Source organism: Schistocerca nitens, chromosome 3, assembly GCF_023898315.1.
Source record: "Schistocerca nitens isolate TAMUIC-IGC-003100 chromosome 3, iqSchNite1.1, whole genome shotgun sequence".
Lineage (NCBI taxonomy): Eukaryota > Metazoa > Arthropoda > Insecta > Orthoptera > Acrididae > Schistocerca > Schistocerca nitens.
The window spans coordinates 859,466,423-859,485,376 of record NC_064616.1 but is presented as its reverse complement, the minus strand read 5'-3'; the positions used below and the strand labels follow the sequence as shown (position 1 = coordinate 859,485,376).

The following is an 18,954-nucleotide window of genomic DNA, read 5'->3' as shown; positions in this document are numbered from 1 at the left end:
CTGCGGAGACGTGGCTTAGCCACAGCCTGGGCGGAAGTAAAGCTGTGAGGGCGGGTCACGAGTCATGCTGGGGTGATATCCACTAAGAGCATGCAAACCTGAGTATGGTACAGAAGGGAGTCCATTTCAGAGGCTTTAAGATTTAGGTCATTTTACACTATAGGAAAGTTCCTGAACCACATTGTATAGTATCCACATACCCAGCATCACTTAGACCCTTTTATCTCTGTCTCTGTCCATTTATTATTGTAAACACTTTTTTGTAGCAATTCATTTTCTGTAAAATGAATTTTTCTGTAACAGAACCTAAGTTGTAAATAAAATATGAAATTATTTAGTATTACTTTTAGAATACCATAAAACCTAACACTAATGAACTTGTAAAACTGACATGTTCTATGTCCTGTGACATATTCATAACTTGGAGCACTGGAACATGAAATAAACAAACACAATTCACCCGATGTAACAACAGCCAATGGCACCAAACTAAATTAAAACCTAGACATAATGTATAGTTTCTATTTAAATATAGATCAACTGTCAGTGCTTCTGTATGTGGAGGCAGTAATGAACACATTTCCACAGAGCTGTAAGTGCATTGAACTATACTCTTCTGCATGGAGTCACATTACAAAATTACATATACTGTAAATGTATATAAATCTGATTATTTATTAACAAATTAGTTTACATTTCATTGCATCACTATTCCAAATATTGCGAGGCTTTCAACCTCCTAAACAATCCGTTTTACAGATTTTCTTTTTTGTTGCAACTAAGGAAAGTTAAAGCCCAACACCAGTCAAAATTCAAATTACATTCAGTGATGATTGCTACATTGTATAATTTGAATGTGCTGTAGTAAATATTGGGGAAATTCCTCTAATTCTGATGGTTCTAAACTGTTCACAATCAAGCTCCTGCGTGAGGGAGATCTGTTCAGACAAGTTTCCAGAAGAAACAACAGTTTCAGAATACTGCCCAGATCCACACTATTGTAGTTTACAACTTTTAGAATACTTAGAGGCCCTGGCTGGCCAATCAAATGTGTGGATTAAACTGCTACCATCACTACTTTGTATACTTCCACTACAGATTCAATATACATTCCTGATAACCATTGACATCTTTAACAAAGCGTAACAGTTTAGAGGCCACTTCATTTCCATTATCTAATCTTCATGCATCTGTGCCTACCTCCATAATAACTGATGTCATTTGGCCACTGTACAAATGTGCAAAGTCACAAACAACTGATCTCCATTTTAATTACTGTGTGATGAACTATACAGCTTCAAACAATTATTTCCCAGTACTATACTCCATTAATGGTGTGCTTCCAGATGTTCTGACAAGTTATTGTTTCCATTTTGAAAACAAGAACACCATTCATGGACCCGACTTTTAGGCCTGTTGTGACTGGCCAACTGCTGTTTAGGTGGTATATGAAATTTATCAATAAAAAAATTAAAATCAATTCATTAAAATATTGCTGCTCATTGCATCTACCAGAGCAGGAAACCACAGAGAATTTGCACTTCATGGAATATTAGTGCGAATTTTAAAAACAGAAGACCAACATAGAATGTAGGGAATTGAACTCTTGCTATAAGTAGGTGTGCATACCAACAATAGTTCACAGACTGGTTGAGTCCAGGTAGTGAGTACACGTAACAGCAAAACTTGAAGAACCTTAAGATGACAGCTTGATTGGTTGTTGAAATACTGTGCATAAAATAAAAATAATAACCTAACAGGACACCTGGAAGCACAACACTGATAACACTATGAAAATCTGAGCAATCTCAGCACTTCATTCTACAATATGTTCCCCAATGTACCCCAGTTGGATAAGCTCTGCCAAGAAAAAAGTCCACTTCTCAGTGTTGACCTTCCCAACAAGGTGTCAAAATGAACAAGTTACACCTACCAGAATGAATTTTCACTCTGCAGTGGAGAGTGTGCTGATCTGGAACTTCCTGGCAGATTAAAACTGTGTGCCAACACCATTTTACGCTACCAGGAATTTTCAGGTCAGCACACACTCCACTGCAGACTGATAATTCATTCTGGAAACTACCCCTAGACTGTGGTTAAGCAATGTCTCCACAATATGCTTTCCTCCAGTACTAGTCCTGCAAGGTATGCAGGAGAACTGTCAAATTTTGAAGGCAAGAGGAGATGTACTGGCACAAGTAAAGCTGTGAGGGTGGGTCACGAGTCATGCGTGGGTAGTTCCGTCAGCAGACAACTTGCCCACAAAAGGCAAAGGTTTCAGCCCCGATCCCGTACACAGTTTTAATCTACCAGAAAGTTTGAAGCTGTAGTTATGTTCGCTAAAATCAAACAACATCAACGAACAGCAGCAAGTATGATTATGTGCCATGCAAGCATGGTTCTAGTGCTAGAGAGAATTTGCGACACCCAACAAATGCTAGATGTCACTCTACAAACAGCTGCTTCAGCTCCATCTTCACATGTGAGCTAAACACACTGCAAAATCTTGGGAATGGGTTGATAATACAACATGCTCACAATCAATCACTGCAGCTGAAAATGTGTGCATACCAGAAAGCAAAATTGAATCACGTGCACAAAAACCAAAGACAAGAAGCTGGGAGCTGTACCATTAATCTCATTGACAAACATCTGGGTAACGACACACTTTAGATCCTCACTAAAGGGCTAAATTTTGCATCCACTCCAAAAATTCTACCAGTAGCATACATCAACTCTGAGGAGCATGTCAGTTTCCCTCCCACCAGAAGGAGCCGAAAAGTTTTTCTGCAAAACCTGTGGAACACTTACTGAAGTACCAACACTAACATCTCCAAGGGATAACATCATTAAGAAATCTGCAAGAGGACACTGAAGCTTAATTCTGCCAGCTGCAAGGGCAATGCTGCAGTCCTTGTACCTTGTGGACTACAATGAGAAGATTTTTGACCTTTTGAACGTCAGCGATAGATGTCAATCCAACGAATAAAATCGAGAGAAAATGATGACTCTTCGAGTCGGCTTTACCAAGTAACATCACTAAGGGTCTTAAAATATGAGCTGCAGTGCCATCTTGACTATATGGTCTTCTTGGAAAACCAAGAAGGAATTCCTGTAAGACCTGTAGTTAGTAAAATTAGCACAACTCCGTGCCAGTTGACGAAATACCTGAAACACATTCTCATCAAATGTGGGGAAGTGTGAACATCAGTTTCATAAGTCCACTGACTTTATACATCCCCTTAAGTGCAGGTCCAGGACATGGAAATTATGGTCAGTTTTGATGTTTCCCTCTTTATGAGAGTTCCACTTCCTGATTTCTTGGAACTAAAGGAAAAGTTTCATTGTTTCACAGAACTTTTTAGGTATATTCTGTCATATTTCCCATTTGACAAAAAATATTATGAACAGACTGATAGTTTATAATTTTTTTACAAATAAAGCACTGAGTGTACCTAGAGATGAAAGAAAGACACCAGAACCTGCCAAACTGAAACCAAAGTGTTTCTATCAGCATGTGGATGACACATATGGTGTGCCCACATGGAGTGGAAAAGCTTTAATAGTTCCTGGAACATTTAAACTGTCCATTGTAACATAAAATACATGATGGAATTTGAAAAAAAGACCAACTACCCTTCTTTGTGTTAGTTAAGAGAACATATGGATCCCTGGTCAGTGTATATAGAAAAATCTACACACACTGACCTCTATACCCACACCAAGCCATCAACACCCATTGCAAAGAAACTTAACGGCTCTGATCCATAGAGCTCAAAACACTTTCACACAATGATAGCCTTGCTGAAGAATTGCAACTACAGTGTTCAAGGAATGGGTACTCGGACCATCAAATTGAATGGGCAATGCAATGAAAATCAAACACCTGAGGAAGAGGTTGCACTTTAGACAGACTGAGGAAGTCAAGCCAAAAATTGCTGTTCTTTGTATTGGCACAATACCCAGTAGTAATGTTAAAAACAATCTAGATCTCCAAAAGTCAGGGTATGTCACATTACAGATGAATGTGGCACCTGAAGATAGTTAGCTGATCATCTATAAATATTGTGTGTTAAATGGAAACAGTGTAACACCCAGAAGCACATGATTAATCACGGTAAAAAACTACGAGACATCAAACTGTTCTCCACTGTTACATCTTTGATCTTCACTGAGGAAGCAAACATCCTCCACTCAGCTTTGGATCTAGTACAAAAATCCAGCACACTATTAATGTACATCTATACTCTACAAATCCCTATTAACACTTTCGCTGCGGCTGACGCTTATAAGCGTCACAACAAGCCATGAGGCAGTGCGGCTGACGCTTATAAGCGTCCGCGCTCACTGTCGGATTACTCAGTCTAGTTGCAGTGTCTAAGCCAGCATCATAGCGTGTAAACTTTTGTTTTGTGTGGTCAGTTATCGAACGTATATTGTTTGCAATGGCGGCTAATGAACATTTGAATGACGCCTGTGTGACCCCTATAGGTGTCAGTCAGCAAACAGACTTTAAAACATGACCACAATACAGTCGAAGCTTATTTGAAGTAATGCATCTAAGGTGTCATCATTAAGCCGGTATAGAACATGATCCTACAGATCTTACAAGGTCTTGACGTCAGCTTGTAGCTCAGGTGTGCTTAGGAGCGTCGGTTACGAGCGGTACCTGCCGTTTCGGAGTGTTACCGCCCCGCACTCGCACGTCGCCGGGTCGCACTGGAGAGTTGCGCGCCTGCACCGATGCCGCAGCGAAAGTGTTAAGATCAGGGTAGCACTTTTTATTCTGCCTTCTATATCTGTGTTTACCTAGTCTGTTCCCACATGGAATATGAGAAAACTAACTTCTTATACACCTTAGTGTGTGTTATTAGTCTTACATATAGTGATTTCATCGAGTGTGTGAAAAATCAGATTGTTCAGACTCCTTGGGGGCAAATAACCAACCATTCTGAAAAGAAATCACCTATTCTGCACAACAATGAAAATTAAAACTGCAGTTGTTACCATTTTTACAAGTTTTCTACAGATATGCTGTTCATCATAGAAGTGGCTTTGAAGGGCCTTATACAAATTCAGTGACAATGTAGGTTTTGAAGGAGGTCTTGATACACAAAAGAGGTAATTTACCCGATTTGTGCAAAGAGCGTCAGTTACCATTTTTGTAGAATTAAAACTGGCATGTTAACTGAAGGTATGGGGGATTTACTAACATTTTTCCATTTCTCTCTCAGCAAGCAATTTCCAAATTCTCTCACAAAGCAGAGGTGTAACAGTCTGAAAGTTCTTTACCTGCTTTTAAGATTAGCATTTGGGAAGGACACATCCTAAAAATGAAGGGGAGAAAAATCTTGCCAATTACAATAGGTAACGCGTAAACTTTCTGTAAAAGTTTGTGTGTGTTTCAATCACGTCATTGAGGGATCCATTAGCTTTCAAGGGACATGGAAGGAGACTATTCCTAAGACCATGGCAAGATTCAGTATAGGAAATTTCTCACTCAGGAGCATTGAAAAATGTCCATATTCTACAGAATCTTATAATTTGTCAATAGAAAAATAAATAGGACTACAAAATCTTAATTTGTCTGTAGAAGTAGTGAATATGACTGCACTCTTGAGGACTAAACAAATCACAAAGAAACTTTAGTGTTGATATACACACAACCAAAGGATTGTTCCAAATCACTTCATTTACCTGCCATGACATGGTACTACTACTTAGACCAAGTTAATAGGAACAAAACTGCATATTTAAAAACCACAACACAAATATCAGTTTAGTTCTTCAGAAACTAATGTTCCATAGAACTAAAGCTTTTCTCCTCTTAATAATCATATGATCTCTTGTCCTTATTCAGTCAAGAATATTTACTTATGTAGATTACACTACAAATGCAGATCTTATGAAAATGTATATCTACATTGGTAGTTGTAATATTCTGGTTGCGGAAAAAATTAGTCAAGCTCATTAAAACTTCACATTTCCTGGGAAATACTCAAAAATTACAATTACCTCATTAGCCATAAATATGCACTGGAAGTCTCGTGGCTCTTAGCTTAGTGTCTGCCTTCCTCTTTGGTGGCATTGCAGCATTTGGCTTGCCAGTTGTGCCAATTTTTCCAAGCTGTTGCTCATCTGATATCATGAGGCCGGCTGAATTCAGTTCCTGAATGTCTTCAATTCCAACACTATTTCAAGTGTTGCAGTCCAAACATTGATACACCATAGAAATGGTACACTGACTACACTTAGGACTTGCTCATCACGATCCACTAGACACTAACAGCCAGTACGATACCGATGTTAGCAACGGCACTACTTTTTCAAGCTCAAAAGAAATTATGTTTATCAGTGGATGGTGTTGCAGACCTCCCTTTCAGCATCTCAACAATCTCTTAACAGCAAAGTTCTTCATTGGACTGTAAGTCAAAGCTTCCATGCAACCATGAATTATTAACTATGCTCATATTAGAGTTTCTCATAAGAGAAGCTTGGAAAACTCCAAGTTTGAAGCACACATCTCCTTTCCCATCCACAAGTACCAGCCTGGGACACTGCACTCATTTGATTGGGTCAGTGAAGCCTACAGTTTGTTTGACAACATTGCTTTAGTATGATTTACTAGGCAAACCAGAATTTGGTTCAGACAAATCTTTGGCATAGTGCTTCAGAATTAATGATTGATCCATGGATTTGAAACTACAGGATCTATTGGCACAATGCCTAATATCACTAAAATAGTGGTCAGTTTTTATGTACCAAGCTGTCTACTGTGGCAGTGAAACTATCACTTCTACTGGTTATGTCTTCACATAACTTGCAGGTATGGAAGTGGAGGAGAAATGGCAACTTGACATTTATGCTCAGGGACATATTCTAAATGCCAAATATGTCACCAATATATGACCAACTGCCAATAGTTCATCCCAGCAAAAATTACACCCACTGCCAAAGTCACCCAGTCATACTCAAATTACTTTGAGATTTTTACACAAATATTTTAATAGAAATTATTTTCTCAGGCATCTTCAGGTGTGACATCCTAAAAGGACAGAAGGAATGTAATTACTTGATGCCTAACTGCAGATGTTAAAAAACAAAAAATTTACAATAATAAATGCTTTTCTGCAACAAATTTATAACAGGAACATACCTGCACTTCTAAAAATCTGCAGTCCTGCAAGGCATGGCAGTTTCATAAGCATTGTGGTTAGTTTAACACCCCTTTACATTCCACACAGTTTCACTTCATACACTGTCACAATCTTTTGCCCTCTTCAGTTTTTAAAAAGTATTAAACCGATATGTTCTGCCACGCTTTTAGTCGGGCAATTAGGTATTTTTTAACATGACCTCTGCTATATTTATTCAGCAATCAAAAATTGCTGCTTTTCTCCAACCATGTGCTGTTTTTTTGATAATGTATGTACCAAATAGAGATATCTGACAAAATGTTTGGCAAACTGGTTCCACGAGTATGACTTGTTTAAGTACTCCAAGAGGATTAATTTGTCCTTCCTCTAAAGTTCTTCACCTGGTTGTGATTCCCATATTGACGACTTTCCTTGCTCTACTTATCTCCAGAATATTGCAGAAAATGACAAAACAAACATGTTTCATTCAGATATTAAATTAATGAAATTCCAAAAACAAACCTGGTAAATTGAGGCTATTACTTCTGTTTTGTAATTTGGAATGTGTAGCCTCTAGTTTTAGCTGCTACAGTAGGCCGTTATTTTTCCCCGTCTCAGATTCCAATATCCTATCTCATACTAAGGTATATTTTGAACTAGTCACCTCAGATTGAATCTTAGCCCTTTGTTACACATGCTGCTTCCACAAATTATAAAGAAATTTCTTACAGTAAGTTATATTCTGTCAATGGCATATAGGGACAGTCAGACTTGCTTTTTGTGTTTTCTATCATCATTGCCAATCTGATTATCACAGTGTCTACTTTACATAGATACCCTTAAACCAATAAAAACCAAGCTACAACAAGGAATTTCAGTGGTTGTAGCAGAATCAGTGGCCATATATCCTATTATACAGTTAAAACCAACATTACTGAGTTATTTTTGAAATTTATATTTTAACACCATTACAGAGCTCTGGGAAGATTTAGCTGCAACACTTGTTAATGTTTTACAGTGAAACTACACAAAAAGATAAAGTGAATGCCCAGACTGCTAGAACTAATTTTCCCTCCATTTCCCTATTACCACATAATAATGGAATGGAAACTGCCAAGACAGTTTACATTACATTCCTGGCCTCTGAGAAATGACTCACTTCTTCTAAAGTTTTGACAATGACATATTGCAATACACTATTCATTGAGAACTGAAACCAAAGCCTAATTCAAAAGAGTGGGAATACTGTAACTACAAGGACCTGACAAATGTGCATTTATCAAATACAGCAAACGAGCAATTCAAACCCATGTGTACTGTACCAAATTTATCTTCCACAGTAACATGGGATAATGTAGGCCGATTCTTATTTTGTTACAGTGTACACAACATTTTTCATAAAATTATTTGTGTGTTGACATGAAAACTTATGAAGCCTACGAACTGTTAGAATTGTTCTTTGGCATACAACGTGACTTGACAACATTTCAAGGAAATTCTGTCAAAATTAAATTGTATAACCACAAAAAGCTTCATTATTAAAGAAGAGCGAAATGTAACAGCACTTAGAACCCATTAGACTGGAATTTACTTCACTGTATGGACCACTTAATACCCTTGTGAGGCCCAAGAAAACATACAGTTGTGAAAAATGTGCAGTACTGAGAAGGCAGGATGCATTGTGGGCACTAACCATTCTGCAAATAAATTTCCAGTGTAATTAGAACTACAATTCTCTTATTTAATACATAAATTCCAGACAGTAGCTACATCTTTTTCAATTTTCAACTTTCATTGTATGCCATATCTGAAACAGCTTTTATTAAGTTTTCAAGCAGTCCCAAATCATATCAGCTGTTACTTTTCAGTCAATACCTTAATGCTCTTGTGGGTACACCACAGACAAACACCTGTAACCTGAAATTCATGTGGAACCCTCAAAGTAAATATATATATTGTAACAATGGATATGACAATCATCTTCCTACCTCAGTATCAAATGAGTTATTCAAAATGCAAATTGAAACCTCAAGCTAGCCCACCCTGTGATTAACCACAACTTTAAGATCTATGATTTTTTTCAATGCCTTACAAGGTTATACATCATTCCAATTTTCTTGACCAATCAATGCCAAAAACGTGTTACACCAATACAGTTAAATACTGATTGGACTAAGAGGCATCTGAATAAAATACCACAAAAAAATCATGTATTAGGAGTTAAATTATGTTCACAGTTCTCAAATACCACAAAGATCATTAGTAAGCAGTAATGTAGTTGTTCCACATGTTCCATTTATTATATTAACACAAATGATAATTCCTTGAAAGGTTGTAAAATTTAAATAAGTTTTTACTAAACAGGGAAACTGGATTGAGGAGGAAAATATGGTAAATAAATGTAAAGAGACTCTTCAATATCACCAGTATAAACACTGGCACCATACATAAATGTTCTTGTGGATTTAAAAACTTTACATATGTTAATATAAAATAGTATGCATCCCAATAATTTACACAGTTACATGTGAACATGACAACTCCTGCTGCATTTGCACATACATACAAGAAAATGTACAACACACTCGCACATAACTCTATTCTTATCTTCTAATGAGACTGAAAATACAAAGCGTAGTTTTATTGCCAAATGAGAACACACTCAACAGTAAACAAATTTCAGACAGGATTTATATATTTCAAGATTACAGATACTTGAAATGGTAATATGCAACCACTTACAACTACTGTACATCCAAAAGAAACATTACAACTACAGTGAAACTGCTGTGAAATTTTGAACCAAAGAACAAAAATGTAGATAGGATTGGTAAGTTAACTATCCTGTAAATTATTCATATATCAGTGAAATACTAGCATCAGTAGCTAAAATTTAACACTGGACTTGTCCCCATAGCTCAGATGTTTGACAGATCAGTTAAGTCTTTAAATGTTCTCAAACTGACAGTGAAAGTGTGGAGAGTAATAGTATTTCAATCTTTTACAATTTTAAACATGTGGAAAAAACTTTAAATATTTATACTTAGAACAACATAACATTATATAGTCAATCTTAAATTTTATAATAACAATTAAAGCCATTAAGGATAAACTAAGTCACTACATAAATCAATGAATCATGAGTGGCTGTAAGCATCACATACTCATTCAGCAGCCTAGCATTTACCCAATTTCAAACCACTCATTCACAATTACATTCTCTTATCCACATTATCTGTGGATGAATAAACAATTACACACAAGTAATATACATAAGGACTATCTCACATGGTAATTCTTTTCCTGTAACTTACCCACATTTTTTTCTAAAATGAAAAACCTTTACAGAAGGTGGTTAAATATTTGACACACACACACACACACACACACACACACACACACACACACACACAAATTATAACCACATCATCTGACTTCTATCTGCAGGATAGCACAGTACAGCTTGTAACTTTGGAATGGCAAAGTTGACAATTTTGATATTAACAAAATAATAAGTGAAAATGAAAGTTGAGTATCAGAAATACATATTTAAGTATTACGCATTCCGGATCTTTCCCGGGACATAGTTTTTATCAATAACTGGTTCCTGCAAGAACATGTGAAGGCATCGCTCATTTTGGGCAAGTGGATGACCTGCAATCCTGGCAAAAGAAATTACAAATGAAACAGAAGGCATATGTATACCTTGACAAAAACTTAATTTGTTTAATTACATACTTGTTAACAAAGCTTTCCAGTCCTTTTCTTCGATCCTCTATAAAATCTTCTTCAAATATACCATCATCCCCTCTGAATGGCATCTGACGCTTCCAAGCTTTGCCTGGCAAAGGAGGCACAACAATCTAAAAGTAAGACAGTGCCGTATAAATAAGGTTTATATGGTAACAACATTTTTCAAAATATTCAAGTGTGCATCTCGATAACTTGGCTATAGCAAGGCAACCTTAACCTTGGAGAGATTGAAAAATAAAATCAGCCAACCATTTGCAAATTAAGGCTTATTGGAACAATTTACGAAGGTCTCAATTTTTAAACTGCCTTCTTCAAAAGGTGTAATGTACCTTTCTACATCACATGCTGATTAAGTAAATTGAATGAAGAACAGCTCATCATGTAAGACATCAACCTTAACCTTCAAGTGGACGCACTCTTTTTATAATACGACCATACACATGGTATACTTTGTACACATGTAAAGAATAGCTGTCTACATAAGGGTAAACATGTATGGCAAAATCAGTTCAATCTTACTTTAATCAAACAAAAGAAAGTTACTTTACACACACTAAATCACTGTTCCATTAAACAATAATGAAATAAACATTCATATATCACACTGTTGCCACATACACATTACCCCATAGTAATGACTAAGCAGTAAACAGCACGAGGAGGAGGAGATTAGTGCTTAACGTCCCATCGACAACGAAGTCATTATAGACAGAGCACAAGCTCAAATTAGGGAGGGATGAGGTAGGAAACCAGCCGTGCCCTCTCAAAGGAACCATCCCAGCATTTGCCTGAAACCATTTAGGGAAATCACAGAAAACTTAAATCATGTTGGCCAGAGACAGGTTTGAACCATTGTCCTCCCAAATGAGAGCCCAGTGTGCTAACCTCACTTTCAGCGCAGTTTCAGATCCTAGCCAACCGTATTTAATTGCTAATTATCTCTTAGAGAACTGCCACATTCTGGGATTGCACTGCTAGTTCTGAATCCAGGTCTTTTCTTGCATGTAATGTAAATTTCCCACCTAGCTCACTTATATATTACTGCTGCTCACTTGGACATATGACAGCACACCTTATCACTGCATTAGCTGGAGCAATATTGAAGGAATAGGTACAGGGTCACAATTTTAAAACAATGCAACAGTTTAAGACAATGCTATTTGCAACTGTCTCACTATACATAGGTCCACTTGAGCGTTAACAGCACAAATAATCACAAGCCATGACTTAGGATTGCAGCATCACAGTATTACAAGTGTGCAGCTCAAGAGCGCAGTGTGCGTTCGCATTTGATCTGCACATCTGTCCAACTAAAGAGCTGCACCATAAGTCATGCTTATGATTATTTGTGCTCTTAAGATGGACATCTTTGTGGCAAGAGCCGTTTGGCTTTATTCCATATACCTAATTAGTATGCGATTCAAGAAGGTCTATTACACCTTTTGAAGAAGACACTTAAAATTGTCCCAATACGCCTTTGTTTGCAAGTTTAAAGTCATGTTTGGGTCAATGGAAGCATCGGATTAAATCTGCCTTGAACCATGACATAAGGGTGTTGTGTTTGATGTCATTACAGAGTGGAGTTTCTGAGTTCGTTGTGTTTTATGGTGCCGTGTGTGTGTGTGTGTGTGTGTGTGTGTGTGTGTGTGTGTGTGTGTGTGTGTGCACTCACTCACTCACTCACTCACTCACTCACTCACTCACTCACTCTGTGTGTTCATTTATGCCTTAGTGTTGGATGTGTTAAGTCTTTGGCAGTGTTTGTAGTTCAGGACAAGACGTTTGAAGTTTTTTCAGCAAGTTATGAATTTTTTTTGTTTATGTGTTTGGTATCGTCAGCTGTGGTTGACCTATATAGGTCAAGGTAAGTGTCCGATTCGTGTAGATTTTGTTGGTATAGCATAACGTGGTAAATTTTTTTGTTCATCAATGTGTGCTTTGGGATTGTGGCGTGTTTTTTTTACTATTACATTTAGCTTGCCCCACCCTAAAACCTCCAATTTCCCACTGTTGTCCCATTAGTTTGACTATTTTTGGAGGGAGATGTTACTGTATTACATGTATTTTCAAGTTTGTTGCTTTGTGTATGTAGTGATATCAGCACCATACTGGAGACACTTAAAATGGCCATTTCCACCACATTTATGTTGTCTTGTGTCAAAGCAGAGAGGTGGAATTTGACACCTCTGTAAACCTCCATGCTTCAAATCATTAATCAAACATTCTAGGATTTTAATACCCCTCATGTGCGTGTCCTTTACATTTTTCTATTTCAAGAACTTCCAACTGCAAGTTGGTGCACTAGTTCACAGCATTTTGTTTTAGATGCTAGCATTCCTGTTGCTATGGGTTTGTTTATCAACTGTCATTTTTAATTGCAGTTCACAGGTGCTATTCAAGTTTACAGATTGTCATTTTTATCATTTGCAGATAGGGAGTGGAGCTGCGGCCACTAGAAAATGGAGTGCCAAGTGAAGAAACCTTAACATTCCCAACATTCTTCTGTTTGAGTTTAATAGAGGGAATAGAAGGGTGGCAGCAGTGAAACATTTGTACAATGTATGGGGATAATGCCATTACACAGAGCACAGCAAGAAAATGACTCATTTCAGGGAGTATCATTTTGACATCAGTGACTTTCCACGTTCAGGAAGACCTTCGGGTTTTGACGATCGTTCGAATGCATTAACCCACAGTGAATCACGTCTGTGTACAAGAACTGGCAAATGTGATGAACGTTTGGGTACTGCATCCTCTAAGCCAAAACTACAAAAATCAGCAGGTCGACATATGTTGCTTGCTTGTTATAAATATTGGTTCATGAACAACACCGATAATTCATATCTTACATCACTGATGACGAGAAATGGCATTATGCTAAATAAAGGAAAGAAAGGAATGGTTAAGCCCAAACAAAGCAGCAACTTCCAGTACAGAGACATGCACACATCCACAAAAGATCATGGTATGCATCTGATGGAACAGTAACAGTGTAGTGTACTACGAACTGCTTCCCTGAGATGTAACAATCACTGCTAACATTTATTGTTGAGAAATGAGACGTCTTGCAGACACAAACCAAGAACAACGACCACGCATGAAGTGATGCTACTCCACAATAAAATCCACCTGCATTGTGATATACCGACCCAAAAACACTATACAGGTCTGGGAATTCATTCTGTGCCCACTTTATTCACTATCTTGCACCCTCAGATTTTCACCTCCACTACCTAACAACCTTCAAGGAACTTCCTTTCTGAATGAAAATGCACTCTGAACACAGCTCAATGATTTATTCATCTCAAAACCATGTGATTTCTAGTCACTGAATCAAAAAGTTACCCCAGTGTTGGCAGACTTAAATAGTGAAGGAGAACACATTGATGAGTAAAGTATCATGTGTACCTGCTGAATTTAATGAACTTGTGAAAGAACACCCAGTAATTGCTAGATTTAAGAAACAAAAATATTCTGGAACACTGCATTTGAATTTCTTATTCTGGCACAGAAATACTAGAGAAAAAATGAACTTACTTCACAGCAGATGAGGTCTAGTTTGAAATACCTGGCGAAGGGCAATATGATTTTTGACATCTAAAATAGTATTCCTGACCAAATCAGCTTAAACTAGTATTTCCTGTTCTTTTCTTATTCACATCTACATATTCATGCAAACACCGTTTTCTCTAGCAAGAACCTTGTGAAGTGTAATTGAAGTCTTACTGGATGAGAACCTGAAATCATGCCTAAAATTTAAAACTTACAACCTTCACTTAGCCTACCCAAACTTTCCAGTGAAATGCAAGACCATTGTTTACAGTGTGTCATTTTATTTTATAGTTACCTTATAACTTAATATTATCAATAAATAACAGAATAAGTATGTCGAGTTTTATTCAATGTGCCTATCATTTAACTAAGCCTTAAAACTTCGAAGTTTATTAATTTTGGAGTGTGTTTTGAACTGGATGAAAATGTAGTATAGAGTATAGAGATTGTCATGTTTTGACAGTTAGGACATATGGAGCAGTAACAAAAGGACAGACTAAATTCAACAAGACAAGTGTGAATGGTAGAGTTTGAAGGGGTCCTCAGTAAACATTACTGAAACAGATTGAGAACTTTTTCAGCAAAAGCCAGTTTAGCTGTACCTTAAACACAAATCACCCACCTAAATGGTTAAAAAATTTGACTAAAGAAATTTCAATCATTTTAATGTTGATATTTTTATTTATTTAATTGTATGGCTATGGCCCCCCTGCCGGGCAGGCCGTTCGCTGGGTGCTTGTCTTTCTATGTGACGCCACTTCAGCAACCTGCAGTTGACGAGGATGAAAGGATGATGACAGCACAACACCCAGTCCCTGGGCGGAGAAAATTCCCCGACCCAGCTAGGAAATGAACCTGGGCCTAGAGGATTGACAATCCGTCACTCTGACCATTCAGCTACTGGGGGTGGACAATGTTGAGACTGGGCTATGCTGACTAATTTGCTCATGAGTCCTAAAGTCAAATGAGACTACATACAGAGGAAGTGACTGGTGCATATGGGTAGGTAAACTGACAAAATGGAGATGAAGAAACCATTCGAACATTTAACTGTCTAATCATTTCCAGGAATAAAAGTGTACAGAACCAAAATCTGGTGGCCCAAGTGGTGAAGTGGTGAAGTCTGTCCCTCCCAAACATTATACCTACAGCACTGTATTTTGCCACCAATCTGAATTCATAAAGCACCTGGGAAACTTTCACATGAACAAAGGCTTATTAGAATTAATTGGCAAGCAGACAATCTGCAGAAAGGGAAGGTAGGAGGGGGGTGAAAGGTAATTACTGAACAATTATGCAAGCACAAGTTTTAAAACGCATCAACATGAGAGTATGCCAATGCCCTTTCAAAGAACTGGATATACTGATTACAGCCCCTCTATATACTTATTCCTTACTAAAATTTATGGTAAGGAACATCCTTCAAACCAACAGTATAATTCAGAGAACCACTTTAATAACAACTATCTTCCAAAAGCCAAAATTAATTTTGGACCAGAAAGTGTCCATCCAGGACTATACTTTTCAATAACTTGGGAGTAATAAAAAGTAAGACACTAACAAAATAGTTTTACAGGTAGTTGGTGAACAACACACCCAACCCCATACTTTGAACCTTGCACCAGAAGTTCCATGTAGATTGCCATAGTTTATATTTTGTACAGATATGTTGGGTTATTCAACAACCATCATTAACAGCCACAGAGTTCACAAGAGCCAGCAAGGATAAAAAGCTTTAGAGGTGCTTAATGGGTTTATCAGGAGCCAACTAATCCCAATGACTAATTTCTTAGAATAACCAACTGGTGCATATACTGTTAATATCTCTCACAATGTGAGTTCCAGGTAACATCTGACTTCTGCATCTCTTCTGTACAATTCAATCAATCAAGTGTTATACTGGACCCGTTAAAATCTCAGCTCTAGTGGATTTGCAGTGTAGCCTGAAGAATAGCTTAGGTTGAAAGGTGATAATTTGGTAGTGAACTGGCAAATCCAAAGAATGTGACTGCAAAAATCAAGGCTGTGATACCACTTATCTGTCTTATTTTACACAAGCATCATTTTTATAACAAGATACATTTTTAAAAACCTTGCCCGTACTATACAATGGACATTTCCCTTTTTGGGTGGTGGTGGTTGTGGCTGTGGTTAGAGGCAATTTCACAATACAATTTACCATGCAATCTGTGTAAGCAAACATTGAAAACTCTTGATGATTCTTACATATAATTAGCACAGTTACCTTAAACACTTCAATGGTTCTAGAATCAAATCTTTGTAATGAACTTTGTCATTAATCTCCATATGTATTACTTTCTCCACATTATGACAGATGCTTTCTTACAATGTATGGAAGGAACACTAGCAGAATCACATATTTAGAAAATGTACAAGATTTGTTTTCCCGACGTTGGAAATCGCCAAGAATCTGATTAAGGGTCAACGAAATAAATTAACCTTTGGTATGCCTGTCTTAATATAAATTTAACCCATAAAAAAACGATAATGCTTTGTTTGCCCTACACCTTTATGCACCTAACAATTGTTGAGTACTTCTCTAAAACAGTTATTTAACAGATCGAACCATTGCACAAAAAAATAAAAGTAAAAAAATGAGCAACACACGCCCTAAGTGTATACATAACCTACATTATCAATCTCTGTCAAACAAATACGAATGTCTTTAACTCGAAAACGCGAAGTTCCTTTTAAAATACTCAAAATCCAACAAGTCTGACATATTAAACATACCGTACCAATTCCTTTTAAGTAATTTGCAATGAGAAATGGAGGTGAGGAGGCATGTTGAGAAAGACACCTCAGGTGGTGTCAACCGTAAGGTCTGTATTTGAATTCTTAATTATAGTTAATAGTTCAGAACGAAAGGAATCTGGGTAAGGGGAACGATTTGTTTTATTTTTGCTTGGGAAGGCAAGCAATTGGGATGTTTTAGACTGAACCTACACCTTAGAATCTCCCACCCAACAAAGTTCTACTTGTCTTAAAAACTTTTTCCCGATTTTCTCAATGCCGACGAAATTTACTTGCTCTCTGGACGATGGCGGTACTTAGTTTTCATTCATATCATCTGACCTGCAGATCGTTTGGGAAAAAATACGTTGTTACACGCAAAGAAGTAAAAACTTTGCAGAGTACTACAACCTGAAATTAAGTAAAAATTATTATTCTGACAAAGCCTTTAAGTTTTGCTTATCAGAAACTTCTCGAAGCAAGGAAGCTAGTATTTTGATGCCACTTGGCAACTGTTAGTTAAATTAATAATGACAACCACCAAATCAAACGATTTTTACAGCACAGAAAGTACACTGCTACCAAGAACGCTGATTCTTACCTTACTATCTCTTTCAAGTTCATTTCTGAGCCATTCGAAATCGCTGTATCTCCGGCGAACGCTCGATTCCTTCACTTTGAAGACAGGTAGATTTGTCTGAAGTTCAGGAAAAAGGACGCGAAATTAGTATCTTCAGTATTCTGGTAGCAAAACTACAGTGACAGGTATGAAATTGCTTTTGGTATTCCAAAGAAACTTACTCTCATTCTAACTTCATAATCAGTGTATCTTTTCTTTCCAACACCATGAGTAATAGGATTTATCACGTCGATTTCAAGAAAATTTGCTGGTGCCGCATAAGCATCATCCAACGTTTGTTTCTTGACATTGAGGCGTCGGGTTGCGTCCACCGTCGTATCAGCCATCATGCGAAACACCTACTTCTCCAACACACTCACAGTCCAGATGTCACAACTGGATTATTTGGCGGAAGAACAATGTTATTGGTTAATCTCTAGGTTTCCAAAGCAATATGCAAAGATAAAACATATGGATGGTCACGTAGAGGAAAATGTATTCATGCTCTTCACTATTTGAGATCTACATCAAAGATGCTTTATAAAAGTCGTTCATCGAGGCAATCATTACACAAAACTGTTCATCATACTTTTCCACAGGTGAAGAACACAAAATTCGTTATTCTACACCACTGACATGTTTACTTCCTACAGTGAGCTCAGATAAAACAGATAGCTCAGTGGCGAATACTAGCAGAGAACCAATGGGAAAATTGAATGCTATTTCACAGGAAAGAGAGACATTTAAATTCCTCCATATTGCCAATGAGCAACAAACCAACACCGTAAAGTTAAGGATGTGGCAAGGACTACAGGCGTGGATATATCGAAGGCAATTTAAGGAAGTGATCTTTGATGAAAGGTACACACTATATATAACGTGTTTCAAATAAGAGGTCATTACGGATCGGGATTGAACTGCGCTCTTCCGCAATTTTTTAACCCATCATAAGCTACAATGGACTGGATGAACTCAAAAGCATCTAACTCTGCAGCCTTGTGTAGTGCAAACTTTTGAAATGATTTTCAGACCAAAAGATACTGAAATGAGTCTTTGGGAAAGTTTCATTACAGGTGCATGGTATTTCAAATTTAAGACCAGGTCAACAAACATCGCTAAATCTTAACTCCCCAAAACCAG

At 37.3% G+C, this 18,954-nt stretch overlaps 1 protein-coding gene across 1 annotated transcript; it reads right to left on the bottom strand.

Moving 5' to 3' along the window:
- Nucleotides 1-10,502: 10,502 nt before the first annotated feature.
- On the bottom strand, nt 10,503-18,341 carry LOC126248889 (sorting nexin-12). The gene is made up of 4 exons (XM_049950349.1): nt 17,997-18,341; nt 17,797-17,892; nt 10,875-10,999; nt 10,503-10,798 (listed from the first exon to the last, which is right to left on the bottom strand). The coding sequence occupies exons 1-4, from the start codon at nt 18,162-18,164 to the stop codon at nt 10,693-10,695; spliced, it is 495 nt and encodes a 164-aa protein (XP_049806306.1). The 5' UTR covers nt 18,165-18,341; the 3' UTR covers nt 10,503-10,692.
- Nucleotides 18,342-18,954: the final 613 nt, after the last annotated feature.